This window comes from Bufo bufo, chromosome 5 (assembly GCF_905171765.1).
Source record: "Bufo bufo chromosome 5, aBufBuf1.1, whole genome shotgun sequence".
Taxonomy (NCBI): Eukaryota; Metazoa; Chordata; class Amphibia; order Anura; family Bufonidae; genus Bufo; species Bufo bufo.
Window position 1 is genome coordinate 429,987,936 of NC_053393.1, and position 26,471 is coordinate 430,014,406.

A 26,471-nucleotide genomic window follows, 5' to 3' on the forward strand; every position below is an offset into this window, starting at 1 on the left:
TCCCCCAGTCGGCCTCCCTGCTATGCAAGCATGGTTTGTCAAGCGGTTATCATGGTATGTTAGTCAGGTTGTAATAGGATGCTGGTAAAATGGTAATACAAGGAAATACGGAAGTATTGCAGTGTACTATCCAAGCCATCAAATAAACACATGTTCAAGTCCCCTAGGGGGACTAAAAGCAAAAGTGAAAAGAAAACATAAGTTTTTAAAATTATAAAAATCCCCCACACATATTAAAAATGAGAAAACTTTTCCCATCACCATAAGGCCTCATGCACACGACAGTTGTTTTTTGCGTCCGCAAATTGTGCGTCCGCCCCAAAAAACGGATGCGGCATCCGTTTTTTTTTTTTGGAGGATCTTTTTTTTCACAGATCCCTTGTAATAAATGCCTATCCTTGTCCGCAAATGTGAAAAAAGTAGGACATGCAAATTTTTTTGCTGAAGGGAAACACAGACAACGGACGCGGAACACAAACGGATGAACTATCAGCATTTTTTGGCTGACCCATTGAAATGAATGGGTCCCCATCCTATCCGCAAAAAAAAACGGAATGGAGGCCGAAAATGGATGTGCATGAGGCCTTAGAAACACTGCTGGATTTTTTTTTTTGTGACTCCTGGGTCACAGATGCGGCAACTTGTGGGTTGCATTGCAACTCCAATCAGTTCAGTGGCTGCCCTGATACATGTCTCAACCAAAATCGCCATGTAGCTCCTGCCTAAATGTGTTCCTATAAAAGTGTGACATGATATTATATCAAACCATGTACATCATATATACAGTATATCTCGTTATATTACAAAATTTCACCTACCTAGACAGATATTGCTTAGGTGTTGAGGATATATACAGTCAGGTCCATAAATATTGGGACATCGACACAGTTCTAACATTTTTGGCTCTATACACCACCACAATGGATTTGAAATGAAACGAACAAGATGTGCTTTAATTGTAGACTGTCAGCTTTATTTCATCCAAATCAGGTGAACGGTGTAGGAATTACAACAGTTTGCATATGTGCCTCCCACTTGTTAAGGAACCAAAAGTAATGGGACAATTGGCTTCTCAGCTGTTCCATGGCCAGGTGTGTGTTATTCCCTCATTATCCCAATTACAATGAGCAGATAAATGGTCTAGAGTTCATTTCGAATGTGTGCTATTTGCATTTGGAATCTGTTGCTGTCAACTCTCAAGATGAGATCCAAAGAGATGTCACTATCAGTGAAACAAGCCATCATTAGGCTGAAAAAACAAAACAAACCCATCAGAGAGATAGCAAAAACATTAGGCGTGGCCAAGACAACTGTTTCGAACATCCTTAAAAAGAGGGAACGCATCGGTGAGCTCAGCAACACCAAAAGACCCGGAAGCCACGAAAAACAACTGTGGTGGATGACTGAAGAATTCTTTCCCTGGTGAAGAAAACCACCTTCACAACAGTTGGCCTCTCCAGGAGGTAGGTGTATGTGTGTCAAAGTCAACATTAAAGAGAAGACTTCACCAGAGTGAATACAGAGGGTTCACCACAAGATGTAAACCATTGGTGAGCCTCAAAAACAGGAAGGCCAGATTAGAGTTTGCCAAACGACATCTAAAAAAGCCTTCACAGTTCTGGAACAACATCCTATGGACAGATGAGACCAAGATCAACTTGTACCAGAGTGATGGGAAGAGAAGAGTATGGAGAAGGAAAGGAACTGCTCATGATCCTAAGCATACCACCTCATCAGTGAAGCATGGTGGTGGTAGTGTCATGACGTGGGCATGTATGGCTGCCAATGGAACTGGTTCTCTTGTATTTATTGATGGTGTGACTGCTGACAAAAGCAGCAGGATAAATTCTGAAGTGTTTTGGGCAATATTATCTGCTCATATTCAGCCAAATGCTTCAGAACTCATTGGACGGCACTTCACAGTGCAGATGGACAATGACCCAAAGCATACTGCAAAAGCAACCAAAGAGTTTTTTTAAGGGGAAGAAGTGGAATGTTATGCAATGGCCAAGTCAATCACCTGACCTGAATCCGATTGAGCATGCATTTCACTTGCTGAAGACAAAACTGAAGGGAAAATGCCCCAACAACAAGCAGGAACTGAAGACAGTTGCAGTAGAAGCCTGGCGGAGCATCACCAGGGATGAAACCCAGCGTCTGGTGATGTCTATGCATTCCAGACTTCAGGCTGTAATTGACTGCAAAGGATTTGCAACCAAGTATTAAAAGTGAAAGTTTTGATTTATGATTATTATTATGTCCCATTACTTTTGGTTCCTTAACAAGTGGGAGGCACATATGCAAACTGTTGTAATTCCTACACCGTTCACCTGATTTGGATGTAAATACCCTCAAATTAAAGCTGACAGTCTGCAGTTAAAGCACATCTTGTTCATTCATTTTAAATCCATTGTGGTAATGTACAGAGCCAAAAATGTTAGAATTGTGTCGATGTCCCAATATTTATGGACCTGGCTGTATAAAGGCCTGAGTCTTCCATCTAGGACAAGATATTTTTTTCCTCTGCCTTTTGAACCAGCTCCTGTTTTTGGGTAAAAAAGTGCTTTTCCTGGACATGGAATACAGACACACAGTACACACAGGTCTGCTTAGAATGTGTCTGCAATCTTCTGTGGGGCCGTGCTTTTAGTTATATTAGTGAAAAAGAGGTGACCGACTCCCTTTAAACTAGTTCTCTGGGATTTTTTATTGATGGTCATATCATACTGGATAGGTCATCAATATCAGATGGGCGGGGGTTCTACACCCCACCGGCAGCTGTTTTGTATTAGCTCCGCAACGGATAATACATTTCCTGAGCTAATTAGTTTATTTATTATAGACCGTCCCCCCCCCCCCACTTATATTGCAATTTTTTTTCTACATTTCCTTTGAATAACCGGAAATCTGAAAGCAGATTGGAAGGTTGATCTGTTACCTGAATGTTCTTGTAACCAACCTGCTGCTCAGCTGGATGGGAGAAGGTAACCGTTTGTGACTCATGGTTGTGTATTATGTTCTGGGTGGCTTTGTTCATTGTACTGCTGCAAATAATCCTTGTGATCGTGGCTCAGCTGAGAATTCATGTTCTTATTTTCTCTCTTATTGTAATTCACATCCTCCTCACGGATGATGTCACAGGCATCTGGTTTCTCTGAACAATTAAGATGAAGGAAACAAAATACGTCATACTTACTAGGGCAGGGAGTCCTCATCAATGAACTCCTGTTGAGTTTGTCTTATGGAGGAAGCTATGCTTAGGCTTCCACAATAAATTCCTGGAAGGAAATGTATAAGGCAGAACAATTCATAGATCATTCTGACTTCTTAAAGGGAATAGGCAATAAGTGCATGATGAGTTCAGGTTTTACCTCTGGAGTCCTTTCTTGTCAGGAGCACTGTCTGCTGATTATGTGTAGGCGCTGCCTCCATAGATTGGAAGACTGTAAATGGCAGTTTGAGTAATTTGCTATGTTTCTAGTATAAAAATAATTCCTTTTTCATCATTTGCTTCCTTGCGTTCTTCGTACAGCTGATAATTGTGCTGTTGGAGGAGTTTTGAACAGAATCAGTCTCCTTCCCCCTCTGGCAGCTAACAATATATTCCCTTCAACTGTACAAGGATTCTTCTCAGCTATACTACCATTATTCTGCAAAGGTTCTGATCCTTTCCTGGCAAGCCTGCATGAAGCTATCTTTATGGCTGTATACAGTGGCATGTGTCACCCATAATCTACCACCAAAAAGTATAATGTATTGTATTTTTATTAACTGGACTCCACTGGATGGAATAGCAGTGTCTGCTGGATTTTTTGTAGTATACTAACAATGTACTGGCCAGATGGATACGCTTTTGTTCCCTCCATATGACTAATGGAGCCCCATGGACATGTGTAGCCTATATGCCGGGCGCTATCCTGGTGTACACGCTAAACCTGCAAAAACCAAGATGTGAACATAGCCTACAAGTCTCGTGAGTGGGCTGTAAGTTCAAAGATCTGGAGGCCCACTTTTTCCTTACGTTGGTGAATTAATTTTGACTGAAAATTTCACAAGTCTGGTATGGTCATCATATGCCCTGTGTGTCTGTGAACCAAACATTCAGCAATACAAGATTATATATGTTGTGTGTTTGGTACAGTGTCTGCTGGTATTTCTGTATTTCTGCTGCCAGGGGCGGGCTGGGAACTTAAAGTAGCCCTGGAAAAAATACTAAAAGTGTCTCCGTTTTCTAGTCGGGTCCAAATTGATGGAAGGCAGGGCCAGCAATACCATATTGTGGCACATTGTACCACCACAACAGAGCAAAATACTGACAGCAGCACAAAATACATCTCCCAAAACTTCCACTGGCTGACTGTGAGGAGGGCCCAGGTGGCCCCCTGGGCACCTGCCCACCGGGAAATTTCTCTGTAAGGTTTATGGCCAATTCGCTCCTGTCTGCTGCAGTATTAAAGTACATTGAGACTATTCACACTGCATCCTTCTGCACCTGAAACTGTAACACGGGGGAGGGGTGTGAGAGTAGTCTAATGAAGCATAAGATTAATGCAGCACATTCCTGACTCATTTTTAGCAGATCAGCCACTTTATTTTTTAACACCTCTAAGAGACATGTTAAGTTGGTGGTGTAGCTGTAGCGATATAGAACCGCATCACTGCAACATTATTCATGTTATCCTCTGACATTGGCACATTTTCCAGGGTGGTTTCTGAATATATACAGTTGTGTTAAAAATAATAGCAGTCAGACATCAGTAACTTGATCAGTTACTGTTTTTGGTAGAAATGATATTTCTACATGGCAAATTTACTAGCAGGTGTAATAGAAATCCAACAGACCCAACAGTCATGACATACAGACCAAAAGTTTGGACACACCTTCTCATTCAAAGAGTTTTCTTTATTTTTATGACTATGAAAATTGTAGATTCACACTGAAGGCATCAAAACTATGAATTAACACATGTGGAATTATATACATAACAAACAAGTGTGAAACAACTGAAAATATGTCATATTCTAGGTTCTTCAAAGTAGCCACCTTTTGCTTTGATTACTGCTTTGCACACTCTTGGCATTCTCTTGATGAGCTTCAAGAGGTAGTCCCCTGAAATGGTTTTCACTTCACAGGTGTGCCCTGTCAGGTTTAATAAGTGGGATTTCTTGCCTTTTAAATGGGGTTGGGACCATCAGTTGCGTTGAGGAGAAGTCAGGTGGATACACAGCTGATAGTCCTACTGAATAGACTGTTAGAATTTGTATTATGGCAAGAAAAAAGCAGCTAAGTAAAGAAAAACTAGTGACCATCATTACTTTAAGAAATGAAGGTCAGTCAGTCAGCAGAAAAATTGGGAAAACTTTGAAAGTAAGGGCTATTTGACCATGAAGGAGAGTGATGGGGTGCTGCGCCAGATGACCTGGCCTCCACAGTCACCGGACCTGAACCCAATCGAGATGGTTTGGGGTGAGCTGGACTGCAGAGTGAAGGCAAAAGGGCCAACAAGTGCTAAGCATCTCTGGGAACTCCTTCAAGACTGTTGGAAGACCATTTCAGGGGACTACCTCTTGAAGCTCATCAAGAGAATGCCAAGAGTGTGCAAAGCAGTAATCAAAGCAAAAGGTGGCTACTTTGAAGAACCTAGAATATGACATATTTTCAGTTGTTTCACACTTGTTTGTTATGTATATAATTCCACATGTGTTAATTCATAGTTTTGATGCCTTCATAGTCATGAAAATAAAGAAAACTCTTTGAATGAGAAGGTGTGTCCAAACTTTTGGTCTGTACTGTACATGCTGCTGATTCTGTGTAAATGAATCCCTGATTAAAAGGGGCATGTTCAAAATGATAGCCGTGTGGAGTTCAATGAGTGAGGTCATTCATTCTTTGAAAAACAGGTGGCAATTATTGCCTTTATTTAAGGAAGGAAGGCAGCAAATGTTGTACATGCTAGTTACAGTGCATTTCTCTCTGAAATTCTGAGGAAAATGGGTCGTTCCAGATATTGTTCAGAAGAATAGCGTACCTTGATTAAAAAGTTGATTGGAGAGGTGAAAACATAAAAAGAAGTGCAGAAAACGATAGGCTGCTCAGCTAAAATGATCGCAAATGCTTTTAAAATGGCAACCAAAACCTGAAAGACGTGAAAGAAAGCGAAAAACTACCATTCGAATGGATAGAAGAATAGCCAAAATGGCAAGGACTCAACCAACAATCAGCTCCAGGAAGATCAAAGGAGGTCTAAAGTTACCTGTGAGTACCGTTACAATTAGAAGACACCTATGTGAAGCCAAGCTATCTGCAAGAAGCCCCCGCAAAGTCCTACTGTTGAAAAAAAGACATGTGATGAAGAGGTTGCAATTTGCCAAAGAGGACATTGACTGGCCTAAAGAGACATTTTGTGGACTGATGAAATTAAGATTGTTCTTTTTGGGTCTAGTGGTCGGAGACAGTTTGTCAGACGACCCCCAAACACTGAATTCAAGCCACAGTACACTGTGAAGACAGTGAAGCATCGTGGCGCAAGCATCATGATATGGGGATGTTTCTCATACTAGGGTTTTGGGCCTATTTATCTCATACCAGGGATCATGGATCAGTTTGAATACATCAGAATACTTGTAGAGGTCATGCTGCCTTATGCTGAAGAGGAAATGCCCTTGAAATGAGTGTTCCAACCAAACAATGACCCCAAACACACCAGTAAACGTGCAACATCTTGGTTCCAGACCAACAAGATTGGCGTTATGGAGTGGTCAGCCCAGTCCCCGTATCTTAATCCAATAGAAAACTTGCGGGGTGACATCAAAAATGAAGTTTCTGAGGCAAAACCAAGAAATAGAGAAGAACTGTGGAATGTAGTCCAATCATCCTAGGCTGGAATACCTGTTCACAGGTGCCAAAAGTTGGTTGACTCCATGCAACACAGATGTACAGCAGTTCTCAGAAACAGCGGTTATACAACTAAATATTAGTTAACTGATTCAAAGGATAGAAAAATCTTCAAACATTTTTCAGTTTATATAGTGAATGTTTGAGTTTGTAAAGAAGCATACAAACACTGCTATTTTTTAACCCCTTAAGGACCGGGCTCATTTTCACCTTAAGGACCAGGCCATTTTTTGCAAATCTGACCAGTGTCACTTTAAGTGCTCATAACTTTAAAACACTTTGACTTACCCAGGCCGTTCTGAGATTGTTTTTTCGTCACATATTGTACTTCATGACACTGCTAAAATTGGGTCAAAAAAGTTAATTTTTTTGCATAAAAAAATACAATTTTTACCGTAAATTTTGAAAAATTTGCAAATTTCAAATTTTCAGTTTCTCTACCTCTGTAATACATAGTAATACCCCCAAAAATTGTGATGACTTTACATTCCCCATATGTCTACTTCATGCTTGAATTGTTTTGGGAATGATATTTTATTTTTTGGGGATGTTACAAGGCTTAGAAGTTTAGAAGCAAATTTTGAAATTTTCAGAAATCTTCAAAATCCCACTTTTTATGGACCAGTTCAGGTTTGAAGTCATATTGTGAGGCTTAGATAATAGAAACCTCCCAAAAATGACCCCATTCTAGAAACTACACCCCTCAAGGTATTCAAAACTGTTTTTTCAAACTTTGTTAACCCTTTAGGTGTTCCACAAGAGTTAATGGCAGATGGAGAAACAATTTTGAAATTTATATTTTTTGGAAAATTTTCCAATATAATCAATTTTTTCCAGGAGTAAAACAAGGGTTAACTGCCAAACAACACTCAAAATGGGTTGCCCTGATTCTGTAGTTTGCAAAAACACCCCATATGTGGTCGTAAACTACTGTTTGGCCGAACGGTAGCACATAGAAGGAGGGGAACACCATATGGGTTTTGGAAGGCAGATTTGGCAGGACTGGTTTTGTTTATACCATGTCCCATTTGAAGCCCCCTGTTGCACCCCTAGAATAGAAATTTCAAAAAAGTGACTCCATCTTAGAAAGTACACCCCTCAAGGTATTCAAAACTGGGTTTACAAACTTTGTTAACCCTTTAGGTGTTCCACAAGAGTTAATGGCAGATGGAGAAACAATTTTGAAATTTCTATTTTTTGGAAAACTTTCCAATATAATCAATTTTTTCCAGGAGTAAAACAAGGGTTAACTGCCAAACAACACTCAAAATGGGTTGCCCTGATTCTGTAGTTTGCAAAAACACCCCATATGTGGTCGTAAACTACTGTTTGGCCGAACGGTAGCACATAGAAGGAGGGGAACACCATATGGGTTTTGGAAGGCAGATTTGGTAGGACTGGTTTTGTTTATACCATGTCCCATTTGAAGCCCCCTGTTGCACCCCTAGAATAGAAATTTCAAAAAAGTGACTCCATCTAAGAAAGTACACCCCTCAAGGTATTCAAAACTGGGTTTACAAACTTTGTTAACCCTTTAGGTGTTCCACAAGAGTTAATGGCAGATGGAGAAACAATTTTGAAATTTATATTTTTTGGAAAACTTTCCAATATAATCAATTTTTTCCAGGAGTAAAACAAGGGTTAACTGCCAAACAACACTCAAAATGGGTTGCCCTGATTCTGTAGTTTGCAAAAACACCCCATATGTGGTCGTAAACTACTGTTTGGCCGAACGGTAGCACATAGAAGGAGGGGAACACCATATGGGTTTTGGAAGGCAGATTTGGTAGGACTGGTTTTGTTTATACCATGTCCCATTTGAAGCCCCCTGTTGCACCCCTAGAATAGAAATTTCAAAAAAGTGACTCCATCTAAGAAAGTACACCCCTCAAGGTATTCAAAACTGGGTTTACAAACTTTGTTAACCCTTTAGGTGTTCCACAAGAGTTAATGGCAGATGGAGAAACAATTTTGAAATTTATATTTTTTGGAAAATTTTCCAATATAATCAATTTTTTCCAGGAGTAAAACAAGGGTTAACTGCCAAACAACACTCAAAATGGGTTGCCCTGATTCTGTAGTTTGCAAAAACACCCCATATGTGGTCGTAAACTACTGTTTGGCCGAACGGTAGCACATAGAAGGAGGGGAACACCATATGGGTTTTGGAAGGCAGATTTGGTAGGACTGGTTTTGTTTATACCATGTCCCATTTGAAGCCCCCTGTTGCACCCCTAGAATAGAAATTTCAAAAAAGTGACTCCATCTAAGAAAGTACACCCCTCAAGGTATTCAAAACTGGGTTTACAAACTTTGTTAACCCTTTAGGTGTTCCACAAGAGTTAATGGCAGATGGAGAAACAATTTTGAAATTTATATTTTTTGGAAAATTTTCCAATATAATCAATTTTTTCCAGGAGTAAAACAAGGGTTAACTGCCAAACAACACTCAAAATGGGTTGCCCTGATTCTGTAGTTTTCATAAACACCCCATATGTGGTTGTAAACTACTGTTTGGCCGAACGGTAGCACATAGAAGGAGGGGAACACCATATGGGTTTTGGAAGGCAGATTTGGCAGGACTGGTTTTGTTTATACCATGTCCCATTTGAAGCCCCCTGTTGCACCCCTAGAATAGAAATTTCAAAAAAGTGACTCCATCTAAGAAAGTACACCCCTCAAGGTATTCAAAACTGGGTTTACAAACTTTGTTAACCCTTTAGGTGTTCCACAAGAGTTAATGGCAGATGGAGAAACAATTTTGAAATTTATATTTTTTGGAAAATTTTCCAATATAATCAATTTTTTCCAGGAGTAAAACAAGGGTTAACTGCCAAACAACACTCAAAATGGGTTGCCCTGATTCTGTAGTTTGCAAAAACACCCCATATGTGGTCGTAAACTACTATTTGGCTAAACGGCAGGACATAGAAGAAGGGGAACGTCATTTTTGGAAGGCAGATTTTGCTGGACTGGTTTATTGACACCATGTACCCTTTCAAGCCCCCTGATGCACCCCTAGAGTAGAAACTCCATAAAAGTGACCCCATCTAGGAAACTACGGGATAAGGTGGTTGTTGTTTTGGGACTATTTTTGGGGTAAATTTGATTTTTGGTTGCTCTATATTACTCTTTTTTGAGGCAATGTAACAAAAAAATGTAATTCTAAAATTGTTTCTACATTCACTATTTGGTTTTGTGGAACACCTAAAGGGTTAACATAGTTTGTAAAGTAACTTTTGAATACCTTGAGGGGTGTAGTTTCTTAGATGGGGTCACTTTTTTGGAGTTTCTAGTCTAGGCTACATCAGGGGGGGCTTCTAATGGGACATGGTGTCAAAAAAAAAACTGTCCATCAAAATATGCCTTCCAGAAACCATATGGAGTTCCCTTCGTTCTATGCCCTGCCGTGCGGCTATATAACCATTTACGACCACATATGGGGTGTTTCTGCAAACTACAGAATCGGGGCAATAAATATTTAGTTTTGTTTGGCTGTTAACCCTTGCTTTATTACCGGCAAAATGGATTCAAATTGAAATTTTGCCCAAAAATTGGTGTTTTGGCACAGTTTTTATTTTATATTTTTAACACCGTTCATCCGAGGCGTTTGGTCAAAAGTTATTTTTATAGCGACGACTTTTACGCACGCGACGATGCCCAATATGTATGGCTCTCAGACTTTGGAGACACTAAGCAGGCATCCTAAAACTGCGGCCCTCCAGATATTGTAAAACTACAATTCCCACCATGCCCTGCTGATGGCTGTAGGTTGTCTGGGCATGCTGGGAGTTATAGTTTTACAACATCTGGAGGGCCGCAGTTTGAGGATGCCTGCTCTAAAACTAATATTTTTTGGGGAAAGAAAAATTGTTTCCGTGTCTCCAAAGTCTGAGAGCCATAGTGTTTTATGTTCTCTAGTGGACTGTTGAGGATTATAAAAATTTAGTACTCCATGGAAGTGTGATACTCCCTGAAGCAACCGTCAATGCAGAGGCCCGGATGATCGGGGCAAGTGTCACATTGAGTAGTGGTGTCCTTCCGTATCCCCCTCCTGCGACACACTCTGCACTTTTTTTGGGTTCGTCCCTTCTTTCCAGTATGGGGGACCACACCTGGAAAGTGTTGGCCAGGGACGATCCGGGCGCCTCCAATTCCCGAGGTACTCCGGCCTGCTCTTTCCCGGTCCGAAAAGATCAGGTCTTTGAGGACTGCCTCATAGAACTGGAGGAATGTCCCTGTGCTGCCAGCGCTTCGGGATAGTACAAAAGAGTTGTACATGGCAACCTGTACCAAGTAGACCGCAACTTTTTTGTACCATGCCCGGGTTTTGCGCATGGCGTTATATGGCGTGAGGACTTGATCAGAGAGATCAACTCCTCCCATATACCGATTGTAGTCGACGATACAATCGGGCTTGAGGACCGTTGCCGCGGTACCTCGCACAGGGACAGGGGTGGTGCCGTTACCGTGGATTGTGGACAGCATAAGGACATCCCTCTTGTCCTTATACCTGACCAGCAACAGGTTTCCACTGGTAAGGGCACGGGTCTCACCCCTGGGGATAGGTACCTGGAGGGGGTAGGCAGGGAGGCCGCGTTGATTTTTCCGCACGGTCCCACAAGCGAACGTGGATCTGGCGGCAAGGGACCTGAACAAGGGAATGCTGGTATAAAAGTTATCCACGTACAAGTGGTAACCATTATCCAGCAGTGGGTACATAAGGTCCCACACGAGTTTCCCGCTAACACCCAGAGTGGGGGGACATTCTGGGGGTTGAATACGGGAATCTCGCCCCTCGTACACACGAAATTTGTAAGTGTACCCTGAGGCACTCTCACAAATTTTGTATAGCTTCACGCCATACCTCGCCCGCTTTGTGGGAATGTATTGGCGGAAACTGAGTCTCCCCTTGAACGCAACGAGAGACTCATCAACCGCGACCTCCCTTCCAGGTACGTAGGCCTCCATGAATTTGGCCCCAAAGTGATCGATGACCGGCCGTATCTTATACAGCCGGTCATAGGCAGGATCACCTCGGGGTGGACATGCTGCATTATCGGAATAATGCAGACATTTCCGGATGGCCTCAAACCGTGTACGTGTCATGACCATACTGTACAGTGGGGTCTGGTATAGGACGTCCCCACTCCAGTATTGCCTGACACTGGGTTTTTGGACTAGACCCATATGCAGCACGAGGCCCCAAAATGTCCTCATCTCGGCTGCACTGACCGGCGTCCAGCCACCGGGTCTAGCCAAAACTGAGCCTGGGTTTTGAGCGACGAACTGTTGGGCGTACAGATTCGTCTGCTCCACCATCAAATTCACCAGTGGGTTACTGAAAAAAAAACTAAAATAGTCTATTTCAGTAAACCCCACTGTGGGAATCTGGATTCCAGGATTGCCAGCAAAATCCGGAATCTCAGGCTCAAAGTCCACTGGGGGACACCAGCTAAGTTCATCGGCAGGGGGCTCCGGTGGACTTATTTGGTGGGCCGGGAAACCAGTACGAACCCCAGGGCGGCTCGTACTAGTGTGGGCCACAGGATCCCTAGCATGTGGGGCCCCTGGCTCCGCCTGGTGGCGTCTCCGACGCCTTGGTGGCTCATCGTCATCCGATGATGATGAGGAGGATGCGGATGACAAAAGGAATGTGGGGTCATCCTCATCCTCACTGGGGCTCTCAGAGTCGGAGGCAATCTGGGCGTATGCCTCCTCGGCCGAGAACATCCGGCGGGCCATGGGTGTGTGTGCGTGTAGGTGTGCGTGTGTGGAAACCTTTATTCTATGTGCGTGTGTGTGGGGGCAACGGGTGTTCACGTACTAAAAAAGGCAAAAAAAAAAGGGCAAGTGTTAGGAAAAAAAAAAGTTAAAACTTGCTGATCAGTGGTACAACGCTGATCAGCGGTCGGTGGGGTGGTGGGGCGGGCGATGCGCTAACACTGGACGGACGCAAAAAAGTGCCGGCCAGTCAGCGCACGCAAAAAAAAAAAAAAGTGGTGGTGAGGAAGGGGGGAGGCTGGTGTGGGGTGGGGGAGGGGGGCTGGTGGGGGGGGGGGGGGGGGGGGGGGGGGGGGGGGGGGGTCTGGGTTAGGGTTAGATGGATAGATGGAAGTTTGGAATAAAAGTTTTTTTTTTTTTTTTTTTCCTAACTAACTTTTCCCTTCTTTCCCTGCCTAACGGTGCCTCTCCCTCACTGACCCTAACCTACCTGGGTGGCGATGGGTGCAGGAGGGTGATGGATGGCGATTAGGGGGACACAGGAGCTCGTTCTGGACGGTGCTGCACGGTCAGGGTGCTGGACAGGAAGAGGAGGGGAGAGAGGAGCGCAGGAAGTTTGAATCTCGCGCCTCTCTCCCCTGCACCAATCAGCACCCTGGACAGCGGCGTTCAGCACCAGGGCCAGCACCGCCTCTCCAAATCCTCGGACTGCGATAGGTGGTGTAAAATTACGCCACCGATCGCAGTCTTTTTCCGGTTCATCGGGTCACAGGACACCCGAATGGACCGGAAACGCAGAAAACCGCAGGTCTGAATTGACCTGCGGTTTTCTGCGATCGCCGATACGGGGGGGTCAAATGACCCCCCCCTGCGTTGTTACGGGATGCCGGCTGAATGATTTCAGCCGGCGTCCCGTTCCGATTAACCCCTGCGGCGCCGGAATTCCGAATTTAAGTCAGGACGTACCTGTACGCCCTTGGTCCTTAAGGACTCGGGAAATAGGGCGTACCGGTACGCCCTGCGTCCTTAAGGGGTTAAACAGTCTATTATTCACTTTTCTTAAATTTTTTTAGAACAACACAAATTTTTATATATTTTTCTTCATGTTTTGATTTGGAATAGAATGTGTAGTGTTCCCAATGCATTTGTGTGTATGGAAATAAAAGCTATTAGAAGGATTTTGAGCTTTATTCACTTTTTTTAAACACACTGCTATTATTTTGAACACCACTGTAGGTCCGCATTTACTGTTGTGGCTGCACCGGAATTTTGGCTTATTATGGCAGACATTGAGGGCGAAAAGGCTGTTGGATTTCAACATAGCCAAATTGTTCTTGGAGAGAGAAGCTGCTGGGGTTTCCGAAAGTGGCTTACACCCCTTCCTCTACTGACAATACATGCACAGTGTGTATGGGGATGCAGGAGGGATAATTGTCAGCCAAACAAGTGTTGACCGCTAGCTACAGTTAGGTCCATAAATATTGGGACATCGACACAATTCTAAAATTTTTGGCTCTATACACCACCACAATGGATTTGAAATGAAATGAACAAGATGTGCTTTAACTGCAGACTGTCAGCTTTAATTTGAGGTTATTTACATCAAAATCAGGTGAACAGTGTAGGAATTACCACTGTTTGCATATGTGCCTCCCACTTGTTAAGGAACCAAAAGTAATGGGACAGAATAATAATCACAAATCAAACCTTCACTTTTTAATACTTGGTTGCAAATCCTTTGCAGTCAATTACAGCCTGAAGTCTGGAACTCATAGACATCACCAGACGCTGGGTTTCATCCCTGGTGATGCCCTGCTAGGCCTCTACTGGAACTGTCTTCAGTTCCTGCTTGTTTTTGGGGCATTTTCCCTTCAGTTTTGTCTTCAGCAAGTGAAATGCATGCTCAATTGGATTCAGGTCAGGTGATTGACTTGGCCATTGCATAACATTCCACTTCTTTCCCTTAAAAAACTCTTTGGTTGCTTTTGCAGTATGCTTTGGTTCATTGTCCATCTGCATTGTGAAGCGCCGTCCAATGAGTTCTGAAGCACGTGGCTGAATATGAGCAGATAATATTGCCCGAAACACTTCAGAATTCATCCTGCTGTTTTTGTCAGCAGTCACATCATCAATAAATACAAGGGAACCAGTTCCATTGGCAGCCATTCATGCCCACGCCATGACACTACCACCACCATGCTTTACTGATAAGGTGGTATGCTTAGGATCATGAGCAGTTCATTTCCTTCTCCATACTCTTCTCTTCCCATCACTCTGGTACAAGTTGATCTTGGTCTCATCTGTCCATAGGATGTTGTTCCAGAACTGTGAAGGCTTTTTTAGATGTCGTTTGGCAAACTCTAATCTGGCCTTCCTGTTTTTGAGGCTCACCAATGGTTTACATCTTGTGGTGAACCCTCTGTATTCACTCTGGTGAAGTCTTCTCTTTAATGTTGACTTTGACACACATACACCTACCTCCTGGAGAGTGTTCTTGATCTGGCCAACTGTTGTGAAGGGTGTTTTCTTCACCAGGGTTAGAATTCTTCAGTCATCCACCACAGTTGTTTTCCGTTGTCTTCTGGGTCTTTTTAAGAATGTTCCAAACAGTTGTTTTGTCCACGCCAAATGTTTTTGCTATCTCTCTGATGGGTTTGTTTTGTTTTTCTCAGCCTAATGATGGCTTGCTTCACTGATAGTGACAGCTCTTTGCATCTCATCTTGAGAGTTGACAACATCCGATTCCAAATGCAAATAGCACACTTGAAATTAACTCTAGACCTTTTATCTGCTTATTGTAATTGGTATAATGAGGGAATAACACACACCTGGCCATGGAACAGCTGAGAAGCCAATTGTCCCATTATCTTTGGTTCCTTAACAAGTGGGAGGCACATATGCAAACTGTTGTAATTCCTACACCGTTCACCTGATTTTGGATGTAAATACCCTCAAATTAAAGCTGACAGTCTGTAGTTAAAGCACATCTTGTTCGTTTCATTTCAAATCCAATGTGGTGGTGTATAGAGCCACAAATGTTAGAATTGTGTCAATGTCCCAATATTCTACAAAACATGGTACTATAGGATAAGGGTCCTCAATCTAATAGGTTATATCTGGAGATATTAAGGAGTTAAATGTGAGGTTCTTCATGCAGACACAACAATTAATTGTACATGTGTGAACCTAGCCATATACAAGATTGGCACAGTTTCATTTCTGCTGTGTGTACTGTCCTTATTTTCCAGTGACCTCAGATGCCACCTCATAACTCCTAACATCCTCTGCTTGTTGGGTATGTCTACTTGTATATATGTCTTCTGTGAGTTACAACCGTCACATCCAGAAGTGCTTGTTGTATTGATATCTATGTGTTGTGTCCTGATTCTCGCCGCCTGGTTTGGTTCATTGCCTTTCTACTAGTTTGTGTAATCATATAGTGTAATGGACTATGGCAGACAGAAGAAACGTTTGTCTTATACAACCTCCTCTTCTTTTTGCTGTAGAATATTAGCTAGCAATCTTTCATGATTAAATTGTTATCTTTAGACTACATTAATAAGATTTGAGCTATTTAACCTGTGAAAAAAATAAAATAAAAAAATCTTAAAGGGTTTTTCCAGTTTGCATCTGCATCCTTTCCCCTGGCTGTAGCGCTGTCCAATCGCAGCCCAGAACGTCACAGGGAGAAGGTGAGTTTTTTTGTGTTTGTTTTTTTTCTGCGCTGTGATTGGACAGCGCTACAGCCAGGGATAAGGATCGCACAGGGAGAAAAGCTGATGTCTCCTTCCTGGTGTTCTGGTGCTGTTACTTGGCATACAGCGTGGGAGAATGTAACGGGGGCCGCAACGGAGCGGCGCCCAGAAATAATAAGTGCAGGGACATCCCCATGTATGTCCTACATGTCCTGCTACTTAGTTAATAAAGTATGGACCCAAGAAAGGTCCTCCAGTGGCCAGTGGGGCTCAAGAGGCAGCTGCATTGGACCCCCAGGAGCAACTGGGCCCGGGGCAGCTGCCCCTTTTGCCCCGTCTTAAAGACGGCCCTGTTTGTACATAGCTATTCTCCCCTAGAAACAACAAAGGGAGTCATTTATCAAGCTGGTGTAAATTAGAACTAGATTCCAGATTCCACCTTTTATTTTGGGCAGCTCCTTTGGAAAATGAAATGAGGATTTTGATTGGTTGCTATGGGTAACTAAGCCAGTTCTACTTTACATCAGTTTGATAAATGACCCCCAAATTTTCTAGAGGAGAAGGGCTCTGTCTATGCGGCATCCGATGCAGCATGAAATTGGAGGCATATGGAGATACAGAAATGCATCAGAATAGAATTGGTGTGTGCATGAGGTCTAAGGTCAGATTTTTGCTGTTCAGTTCAGTACAGTTCAGTAAGTAAATACAGATACAGAAGGTTTGAGCACGTTGGATTTCCACACGTCCAATCCATTTGTCCCTGGAAATAAGCGTTTGCCAGAAGAGATGTATTCCCCTCTTCCCATTGAAATAAATACACACGCTCGATTGACCTAAGCATAAATACTCCTGGGCAAGTAAGGAAATTATATTGTGGGTATGGCCAGTCTAACTTGGAAACAATGTGCCCTAAGAACTTTTTTGTTATTTTTTATCTTGAGTCCATATACCAAAAGCTTTGCTTCATAGTACTAATTTCAGCAGGAAAATCCTCATACTGCAGTAGACGCCTCTATTTCCTTCCTAATTGCATGATGTCTGGCTTCACTTCCCCATCCCACCTGTATAGACATAAGGGCACATTTATTAAGACCGGCCTCTCCATAACTTCGGCGCATCCAGCACTGATTCTAAATGTAAGCCAGTTTCCTTGCTGTCTTACATTTAGACCATTTTCTAAGCCTAAACAAGGTGTAGAAAAAGATGAATGAGACGGGCCTGTCCAACCCATGTCCTCTTTTTTCAGACCTGGCATGAGCGGGGAAGAAGTCGCTGATTCTGCCACAAGCATGGTGTGTGCGACAGAATCTGTACCAGATATATGCCACAAAAGTGGAGTATATATGTTCGTAAATAATATATACACCGCAGAACCATGGGTGTCCGCAGAAATTTTTCCAGGGGGGGGGGGGGGGATAATTTTATTGACATCCATGCTCTGTTTGTTTCTGAGAATGTAATGAAGGGGAGGGGCATATTCATTATCACAAAGTATAATAACGCATGAGCTGTGCAGTGGCGGATCCAGAGCCTGGTCTCGGGAGGGGCACTTCCAGATTATTTTCTGTCCGCCGCCACAAAACAATGGTGCTTATAGGCTAGCACAGACTACACAGTGTAGAGGTATACTGTACATTGTGTGGCACAGTGTAGAGGTATACTGTATATTGTGGGGCACAATGTAGCGGTATACTGTATATTGTGTGGCACAGTTAGAAGTATACTGTATATTGTGTGGCACAGTGTATGCTATATGTGTATAATGTAAACATATTTCACATGAAAACTTAGTTACTTGGCTTGGCCCTTGGGGGTCTCGGACACCACTTCAACACTTTGGCCGGGGGCTCGGCGGAGCTGATGTTGTGTTTTATCCTAATGAGAAAGATTTCATAATAAGGATTTGGAGAAGGGGCAGAGGTATAGCCGAGCAGGGGGAGGCTGGTGCTGCTACTAGGGGGTCATACCATGGGGGAGTAATAAAGCCCACCATAATGCCCCCCCAGTAGAAATAATTCTACTTGATCTAATGTGACAGTGCGAAAAATACCCCCTTGTAATGCCCCCAGTTGAGCTAATGTCCCCATAGTCCCCCCATAATGTGCCAGTATAAAATACCCCTATATAGTGCCCCAGTAAATGCCTCCATAGTGCTCCTCTCCCCCCTTCCTCCTAGTGCCCCCCATAATGTACCAGTATAAAATGCCCCAGTAGATGCCCTCAGTGTCCCCCCATAATTTGCAAGTATAAAATACCCCTTCTTAGTGCCCCCCGTAGATGACCCCATAGTACTCCTCTCCCCCCTTCCTCATAGTACCCACCATAATGTGTCCCAGTATAAAATTCTACTGTACAGAGCCTCCATATAAAAACACCCCTTCTTTGTGGCCTCAGTAGATGCCCCTATAGTGCCCCAAATAATGTGCCAGTAATGACAGCCGGCCCCATTATGTGCCAGTAATGACAGCCGGCCCCATTATGTGCCAGTAATGACAGCCGGCCCCATTATGTGCCAGTAATGACAGCCGGCCCCATTATGTGCCAGTAATGACAGCCGGCCCCATTATGTGCCAGTAATGACAGCCGGCCCCATTATGTGCCAGTAATGACAGCCGGCCCCATTATGTGCCAGTAATGACAGCCGGCCCCATTATGTGCCAGTAATGACAGCCGGCCCCATTATGTGCCAGTAATGACAGCCGGCCCCATTATGTGCCAGTAGCCACCAGTATTGTACACACAAAAAAAATAAACACTTATACTTACCTCCTTGGCAGTGATGCGATGCAGGCCTCTTCCGGCCTGTGTCTCGCGCTGTACGGTTCAGGCGGTGGGATGATGTCATCGTACCACCTGCGCCGGCCTCTGATAGGCTGCAGGCCTAGTGCCTGCAGCCTATCAGAGGAAGGGAAAGAGACACGCCTCTCCCTCCCCTGCCTCAGCACAGTCATCTGTATCGCTGTCCTGAGGACGGCGATACAGATGACTATGGAGATGAACGCTTCCACAATGGAAGCGTTCATCTCCCTGTGCCCCGCCGCCGCCCCCCCCCCCCCCCCCCACTTCTGAGCAGCGTCCGCAGTAGGGGGGGGGGGGGGGCGCAATCTTTCCGGGGGGGGGGGGGGGGCACTTGCCCCCCCTTGCCCCCTACTGCGGACGCCCATGCGCAGGACAGCTGATCGGCGGTGGTTCTGGAAGTTGAACCCCCACTGATCTGATATTTATTACCTATCCTAACGCCATTCCAGTTTACGAGCCAGGATCTGTTTGCCTGGCTGCAGTGGTAGCATAATGTTGACAGCGCGTGACCGCTGCAGCCAATAACTAGCCTCAGTGGGGCGCTGAAGAAGCCGGAATGGCTGCATTGGTTACATGTTGTCGACAGGACATCACTGCTACAGCTGGTTAAATAGGAGAACTTGTATGGTGGTGAGGGATCTGCCAGGTAAGTAATGATCACTTCTTTTTTACAGGCTGACCCCTGTTTCTGGTTTCCTCCTGAATCTGGGCAACTCCATTAAAGGGGAAATACAATGATTGATGTTAAAAATGAAAATCAGACATTATATAGAAACATAGAATGTGTCGGCAGATAAGAACCATTTGGCCCATCTAATCTGCCCAATATACTGAGTACTATGGATAGCCCCTGGCCCTATCTTATATGAAGGATGGCCTTATGCCTATCCCAGGCATGCTTAAACGCCTTCACTGTATTTGCAGCTACCACTTCTGCAGGAAGGTTATTCCATGCATCCACTACTCTCTCAGTAAAGTAATACTTCCTGATATTACTTTTAAACCTTTGCCCCTCTAAGTTAAAATTATGTCCTCTTGTAGCAGTTTTTCTTCTTTTATATATTTATAGTACATGGCAATACCTTTCTAACAAAGCTAGATACAGCCCTCTACCTCACATGGATCCCATTGATTGCTCCAATTGTTCTGTTTAGATTTCAGGCTGACAGCTTAAGGGGGGTATCCTTTCTTAGGCTTCGTTCACATCACCGTTCAGCCTTTCCGTTCTCCTGCCCCGTTTAGGAGCAGGAGAACGGAAAGGACGGAGAAGGCACATAACTGAGCCAAACGAAGCCTAAGGACCCCCAAGACTATAATGGGGTCCGTTATCTTTCCGCTCAGAAGATGATTTTGAAGCGGAAACAAGTCCTGCATGCACAACTTTTGTCTCTGCTCCAAAATCATCTTCTGAGCGGAAAGATAACGGACCCCATTATAGTCTATGGGGTCCTTAGGCTTTGTTTGGCTCAGTTATGTGCCTTCTCCGTCCTTTCCGTCCTCCTGCTCCTAAACGGGGCAGGAGAACGGAAAGGCTGAACAGTGATGTGAACGAAGCCTAAGAGGGTTAACAGAAGATATGGCTGGTGGCAGTTGAAAATTTAAACTGAGCGTGTGCGACCACCTCAGTGAGGAGGACAAGAAATAAGTAAAAAAACAAACAGCAGGTGGCGTTATAGAAAAGCATTTTATTCACTTAACTCAGTGGCTATACCAAATTTTTAATTACATGCAATTACAAAAGTGTTCAGATCCTGCTGCTAGTTTAAAAAATATATTTTTGTGGCATAACCTATTTAAAATAGGTTAGACTACTAGACTCCCCCTGGTGGTGGCTGCAGGCAGTCAGAATTTACCTATTTGGACCTTTATATTAGAAAAATTGAGCTGTGGCCTCACATTTGTTTCATCCAAAAGCAACCTGGTGTTAGTTAAAGGTGGACATTCACTTTAAGAAACATATAGTAACGTATAGTAATGCGATTATGTGACTGAATGATTTTTTTAAATTAAATTTTTTACCCCCCCCCCCCACTTCTGAGCAGCGTCCGCAGTAGGGGGGGGGGGGGGGGGGGGGGGCGCAATCTTTCCGGGGGGGGGGGGGGGGGCACTTGCCCCCCCTTGCCCCCTACTGCGGACGCCCATGCGCAGGACAGCTGATCGGCGGTGGTTCCGGAAGTTGAACCCCCACTGATCTGATATTTATTACCTATCCTAACGCCATTCCAGTTTACGAGCCAGGATCTGTTTGCCTGGCTGCAGTGGTAGCATAATGTTGACAGCGCGTGACCGCTGCAGCCAATAACTAGCCTCAGTGGGGCGCTGAAGAAGCCGGAATGGCTGCATTGGTTACATGTTGTCGACAGGACATCACTGCTACAGCTGGTTAAATAGGAGAACTTGTATGGTGGTGAGGGATCTGCCAGGTAAGTAATGATCACTTCTTTTTTACAGGCTGACCCCTGTTTCTGGTTTCCTCCTGAATCTGGGCAACTCCATTAAAGGGGAAATACAATGATTGATGTTAAAAATGAAAATCAGACATTATATAGAAACATAGAATGTGTCGGCAGATAAGAACCATTTGGCCCATCTAATCTGCCCAATATACTGAGTACTATGGATAGCCCCTGGCCCTATCTTATATGAAGGATGGCCTTATGCCTATCCCAGGCATGCTTAAACGCCTTCACTGTATTTGCAGCTACCACTTCTGCAGGAAGGTTATTCCATGCATCCACTACTCTCTCAGTAAAGTAATACTTCCTGATATTACTTTTAAACCTTTGCCCCTCTAAGTTAAAATTATGTCCTCTTGTAGCAGTTTTTCTTCTTTTATATATTTATAGTACATGGCAATACCTTTCTAACAAAGCTAGATACAGCCCTCTACCTCACATGGATCCCATTGATTGCTCCAATTGTTCTGTTTAGATTTCAGGCTGACAGCTTAAGGGGGGTATCCTTTCTTAGGCTTCGTTCACATCACCGTTCAGCCTTTCCGTTCTCCTGCCCCGTTTAGGAGCAGGAGAACGGAAAGGACGGAGAAGGCACATAACTGAGCCAAACGAAGCCTAAGGACCCCCAAGACTATAATGGGGTCCGTTATCTTTCCGCTCAGAAGATGATTTTGAAGCGGAAACAAGTCCTGCATGCACAACTTTTGTCTCTGCTCCAAAATCATCTTCTGAGCGGAAAGATAACGGACCCCATTATAGTCTATGGGGTCCTTAGGCTTTGTTTGGCTCAGTTATGTGCCTTCTCCGTCCTTTCCGTCCTCCTGCTCCTAAACGGGGCAGGAGAACGGAAAGGCTGAACAGTGATGTGAACGAAGCCTAAGAGGGTTAACAGAAGATATGGCTGGTGGCAGTTGAAAATTTAAACTGAGCGTGTGCGACCACCTCAGTGAGGAGGACAAGAAATAAGTAAAAAAACAAACAGCAGGTGGCGTTATAGAAAAGCATTTTATTCACTTAACTCAGTGGCTATACCAAATTTTTAATTACATGCAATTACAAAAGTGTTCAGATCCTGCTGCTAGTTTAAAAAATATATTTTTGTGGCATAACCTATTTAAAATAGGTTAGACTACTAGACTCCCCCTGGTGGTGGCTGCAGGCAGTCAGAATTTACCTATTTGGACCTTTATATTAGAAAAATTGAGCTGTGGCCTCACATTTGTTTCATCCAAAAGCAACCTGGTGTTAGTTAAAGGGGGACATTCACTTTAAGAAACATATAGTAACGTATAGTAATGCGATTATGTGACTGAATGATTTTTTTAAATTAAATTTTTTACCCCCCCCCCCCCCCCCCCCCCCCCCCCCCCCAGGCTCAGTTAGAAGCACAGAAAGCAACACAAGATTTCCAACGTGCCACAGAGGTTCTCCGAGCAGCCAAGGAGACGATATCCCTCGCAGAACAGCGGTTGTTAGAAGATGACAAGCGGCAGTTTGATTCTGCTTGGCAAGAGATGCTGAACCATGCCACACAGCGGGTAAGCCATAGAATGGATTTTATTCTAGAACATATACCGTAGTGGACGGCGTCCTAACATAATTGGAGTGGTTTGAGTTACTTTGATGGTTCTGTCCCTCATTCTGTGATGTCATCATGCGAGCTGGAGGACATAGAAGTAAAATGTCTCCTACGTTACTGATGGATTATATTGTCTGTGGCTCATTTATTCCTTCTCAGATGACAACCCAGATCTACCTGAGATAATGCAGCGAGTCCAATGCTGTGGTCAGATGTTCTTTTTACCTAGCTAAGGCAAAATATTGGTTCTAATTTACACGCTCGTGTGCAGATACTTGAAAAAAGACATTGCTCCAATTGCTACATTAAGATGATGTAAGAAATCAAATGCTGAAATGAGCTCCAAAGCACAATTTACAGATTTTTTTTTAAAAATGTGTGCATGCTTCTTTGCTAGAAGCCGTCAGATTTACTTTTGACAATGCCGATAGATGGAGGATGAATACGGCTGCATTGCAAACTAGCTAGACGTAGCTAACACTCTGATAAGTGATAACAGTACGATATTATCTGCATTTGCTGTCAAGGTGAATGCCGTCTATTGTTCCCTGTAATCGGCCACATCAGGCTCAGGAGAGGTTACTCAATGGGATAGCAAACAGAATGTCAAGAACCATGTCTGTCGTCATGATCACTACTTTATCTCATACATCTCTGATTTTATCTCTTGCTTACATAATGGCAACACATTGCACAGCGCTGCGCAGAGATTGTGAACGGGGAATAATGTGAGTGATAATCGAATTTTCCCATACACACAGTAGAGCGAAGTTCTAAGAAAAAATGGCCCTAGGATTCCAGTGGAGTAAAGGCGCCCATACCCCTTTAATCGCAGTACTTACCCCATTCTGCCATATCCACTGCACTCATGATGGCCGGGACTGGATGTGGGCTCTTCTGCTGGGGTTCCGACCTGACTGGATGTGCTCTGAGTACATATGACTTTGGATAGAACTCCAGTCTTGGATTTGTAACCCGTCCTGCACAAAGATCAGTGAAGGTCACTGTGCTGACAAAGGGAAGGGGGCACCCATTGTCATCTGTCTCACTGCGATCCACGCTAGGGTAGGGTTGTTTCGATACCAAAATTTTGAGTCTGTTTTGATACCATAAAAAAGTATTGCGATACCATGCGAAAAAAACACCAAAAAAGCCACGTGCATTCCCGCATTTTATGGAACGTCCGGCCCATAATTGAACAGTCCTATCCTATTTTTTTTTGGGGGGGGGGGGGGGGGGGGCAAGGTGACTAAAGAAAATTGCGAATAGTGCAGTTTTTATTTATTTATTTTTTCTGTTATGGCGTTCACCGCATGGGAGTTTTTTTAATATATTTTAATAGTTTGGACTTTTTAGACGTGGCGATATTACATATGTTTATTTATTGTTATATTTATTTATATTTATATATATATATATTTTATATGTAAAATTGGGAAAGGGGGCGATTTTCAACTTTTTTATTTTTTGTACTTTTATTTTTTTTATTTTTTATTTAATAACTATTGCCCTTATGGGCTAGAACCTAGGATCTTTTCATCCCTTGTCCTATCCACCCTAATTCACCCTGTCCTATTGTCCTATTCACCCTAATTTTCTTGTGTTTCCTGCCGACTGTGGAAAATTAGGTGACCTATATGATATCTATGTCAATATTGTAACAATGTCACTTGCATGACACATGAGCCAAGTTTTTCAAATGTTTTAAAAATGTTTTTTTTTTAAATGTTGTGACGCCTTGAACTCTGCAATTTTGGTAAGACGAGTAACGGGTCTAGCTATATTGCTGGTCATACGTATACCTCCCAGCATAGGAGACTGCCTCCGTCATAGCGTTGTGGCTATGTCACAGTAGTGTATGGAGCAGTGGGAAAAAGTGAAGTAGGACGCTTTTGCAACTTCTTGGTCTGTTGAGTGGTTGCAGGAGGATCCAGTGTCTTTTTTGCTTTGTTCTTACTGTATAATATAGGATACTAAATAACTAAGAATGTGTATTTTTTAATAGAAAATGTTTTTCATAGTTAAGTTGACTTTCTAGGTTATGGAAGAAGAGCAGAAGAAGACTCGTAGTGAACTGGTTCACAAGGAAACGGCTGCTAAATATAACGCAGCCATGGGAAGAATGAAGCAATTAGAGAAGAAATTAAGGAGAAGCATCAACAAATCCAAGTACGTATCTAGAACACTCATCTGCAACTCTCAGCTGTATCAGGCTAATACAGCTGTCAGACACCTGAGCCTCACCTTCATAGGAGCTTATGGGTTATCCCATGAGTTATGTCAAGAATAAAAATCAGACATCATATAGTACATGACAATCTCTTTATAAGAAAGCTAGAACCAGCCCTGTACCTCACATGGCTTCAAAGATCCCCCATTCATTGCTCCAATTGCTCCGCTAGATTTTCTTCAGGCTGGCAGCAATGGGGACAAGTCCATTCTGCTAACGCTCTCTTGCTATCCCAGCTCATGGGGTGTGTCGTTTCTCAGGGGATTTGTTCTTTTTTCAGCAGCTCTCTCCCTGTAACTATCACAGCTTTCACAGTAGGTGGTGGCAGTTAAAAAATAGAACTGAGCATGTGTGACCACCTCAGCGAGCAGACTGAGTAATAAGAAAAAGAGCAAACAGCAGGTGGCGCTATACAGATACATTTTATTGAATAGCTTACTGGCTAGACAATTTTTTTTTATTGCATTGAATTACAGAAATATTCAGATCCTGGTGCTGGTTTGAAAATTGTAGGATATTTGTAGTAGGACAACCCCTTTTAAAGTGGTTGATGTAACAATACTGGGGTGTACTACTCTAGTCTTAATCAGATGCTGAATCAATTTGACTGTCTTGTTGGAGGCTTTGATAAATACCCCCGCTTCTATTTCAATTCCTCACTATTTTCAAGATATTAGTTTGCTGTCAGTGAATGAGAACATTCAGAGGTTGTACCTGTACATTAGTCCTGGTCTCAGCTGAGAAGTGGACCGTGTCCTGTCTAGACAATGTTCTCTGTGCTAATTACAGTACTTCAGCAACAAAAATCGTCCTGATGTATCTGTACAGAGTATTTAGACTATTATCGTCATCATGCTGATTATGTTATGCTGGGAATGATCACTAGAGTTTAATGGCTTTTAAACTTGCACAACCGTAAAACTATTTACTTTATTAAAGTGCCCATAAAATGGTTGTAACAAGATGATTCCTTGAAGAATTTGGTTTTTGATGTGAAGATCTCTGATATCAGGACTTATTATTACTCACATGAGTATGCAAGGAATTTCACGTAGAACAGTGTTTCGTGGCCAATTTCTTGTAAAGAATTGGA

General features: G+C 43.3%; 1 protein-coding gene across 1 annotated transcript in view; it reads left to right on the plus strand.

Annotated features, from left to right (window-relative positions):
* SH3BP5 (SH3 domain binding protein 5) overlaps positions 1–26,471 on the plus strand; it is an 81,273-nt gene that overhangs the window by 43,411 nt on the left and 11,391 nt on the right. The window contains exons 4-5 of the mRNA XM_040433477.1: positions 22,943–23,107; positions 25,187–25,317. Coding sequence (XP_040289411.1) covers positions 22,943–23,107; positions 25,187–25,317 — 296 coding nt within the window. The remainder of the gene's footprint in view (positions 1–22,942; positions 23,108–25,186; positions 25,318–26,471) is intronic.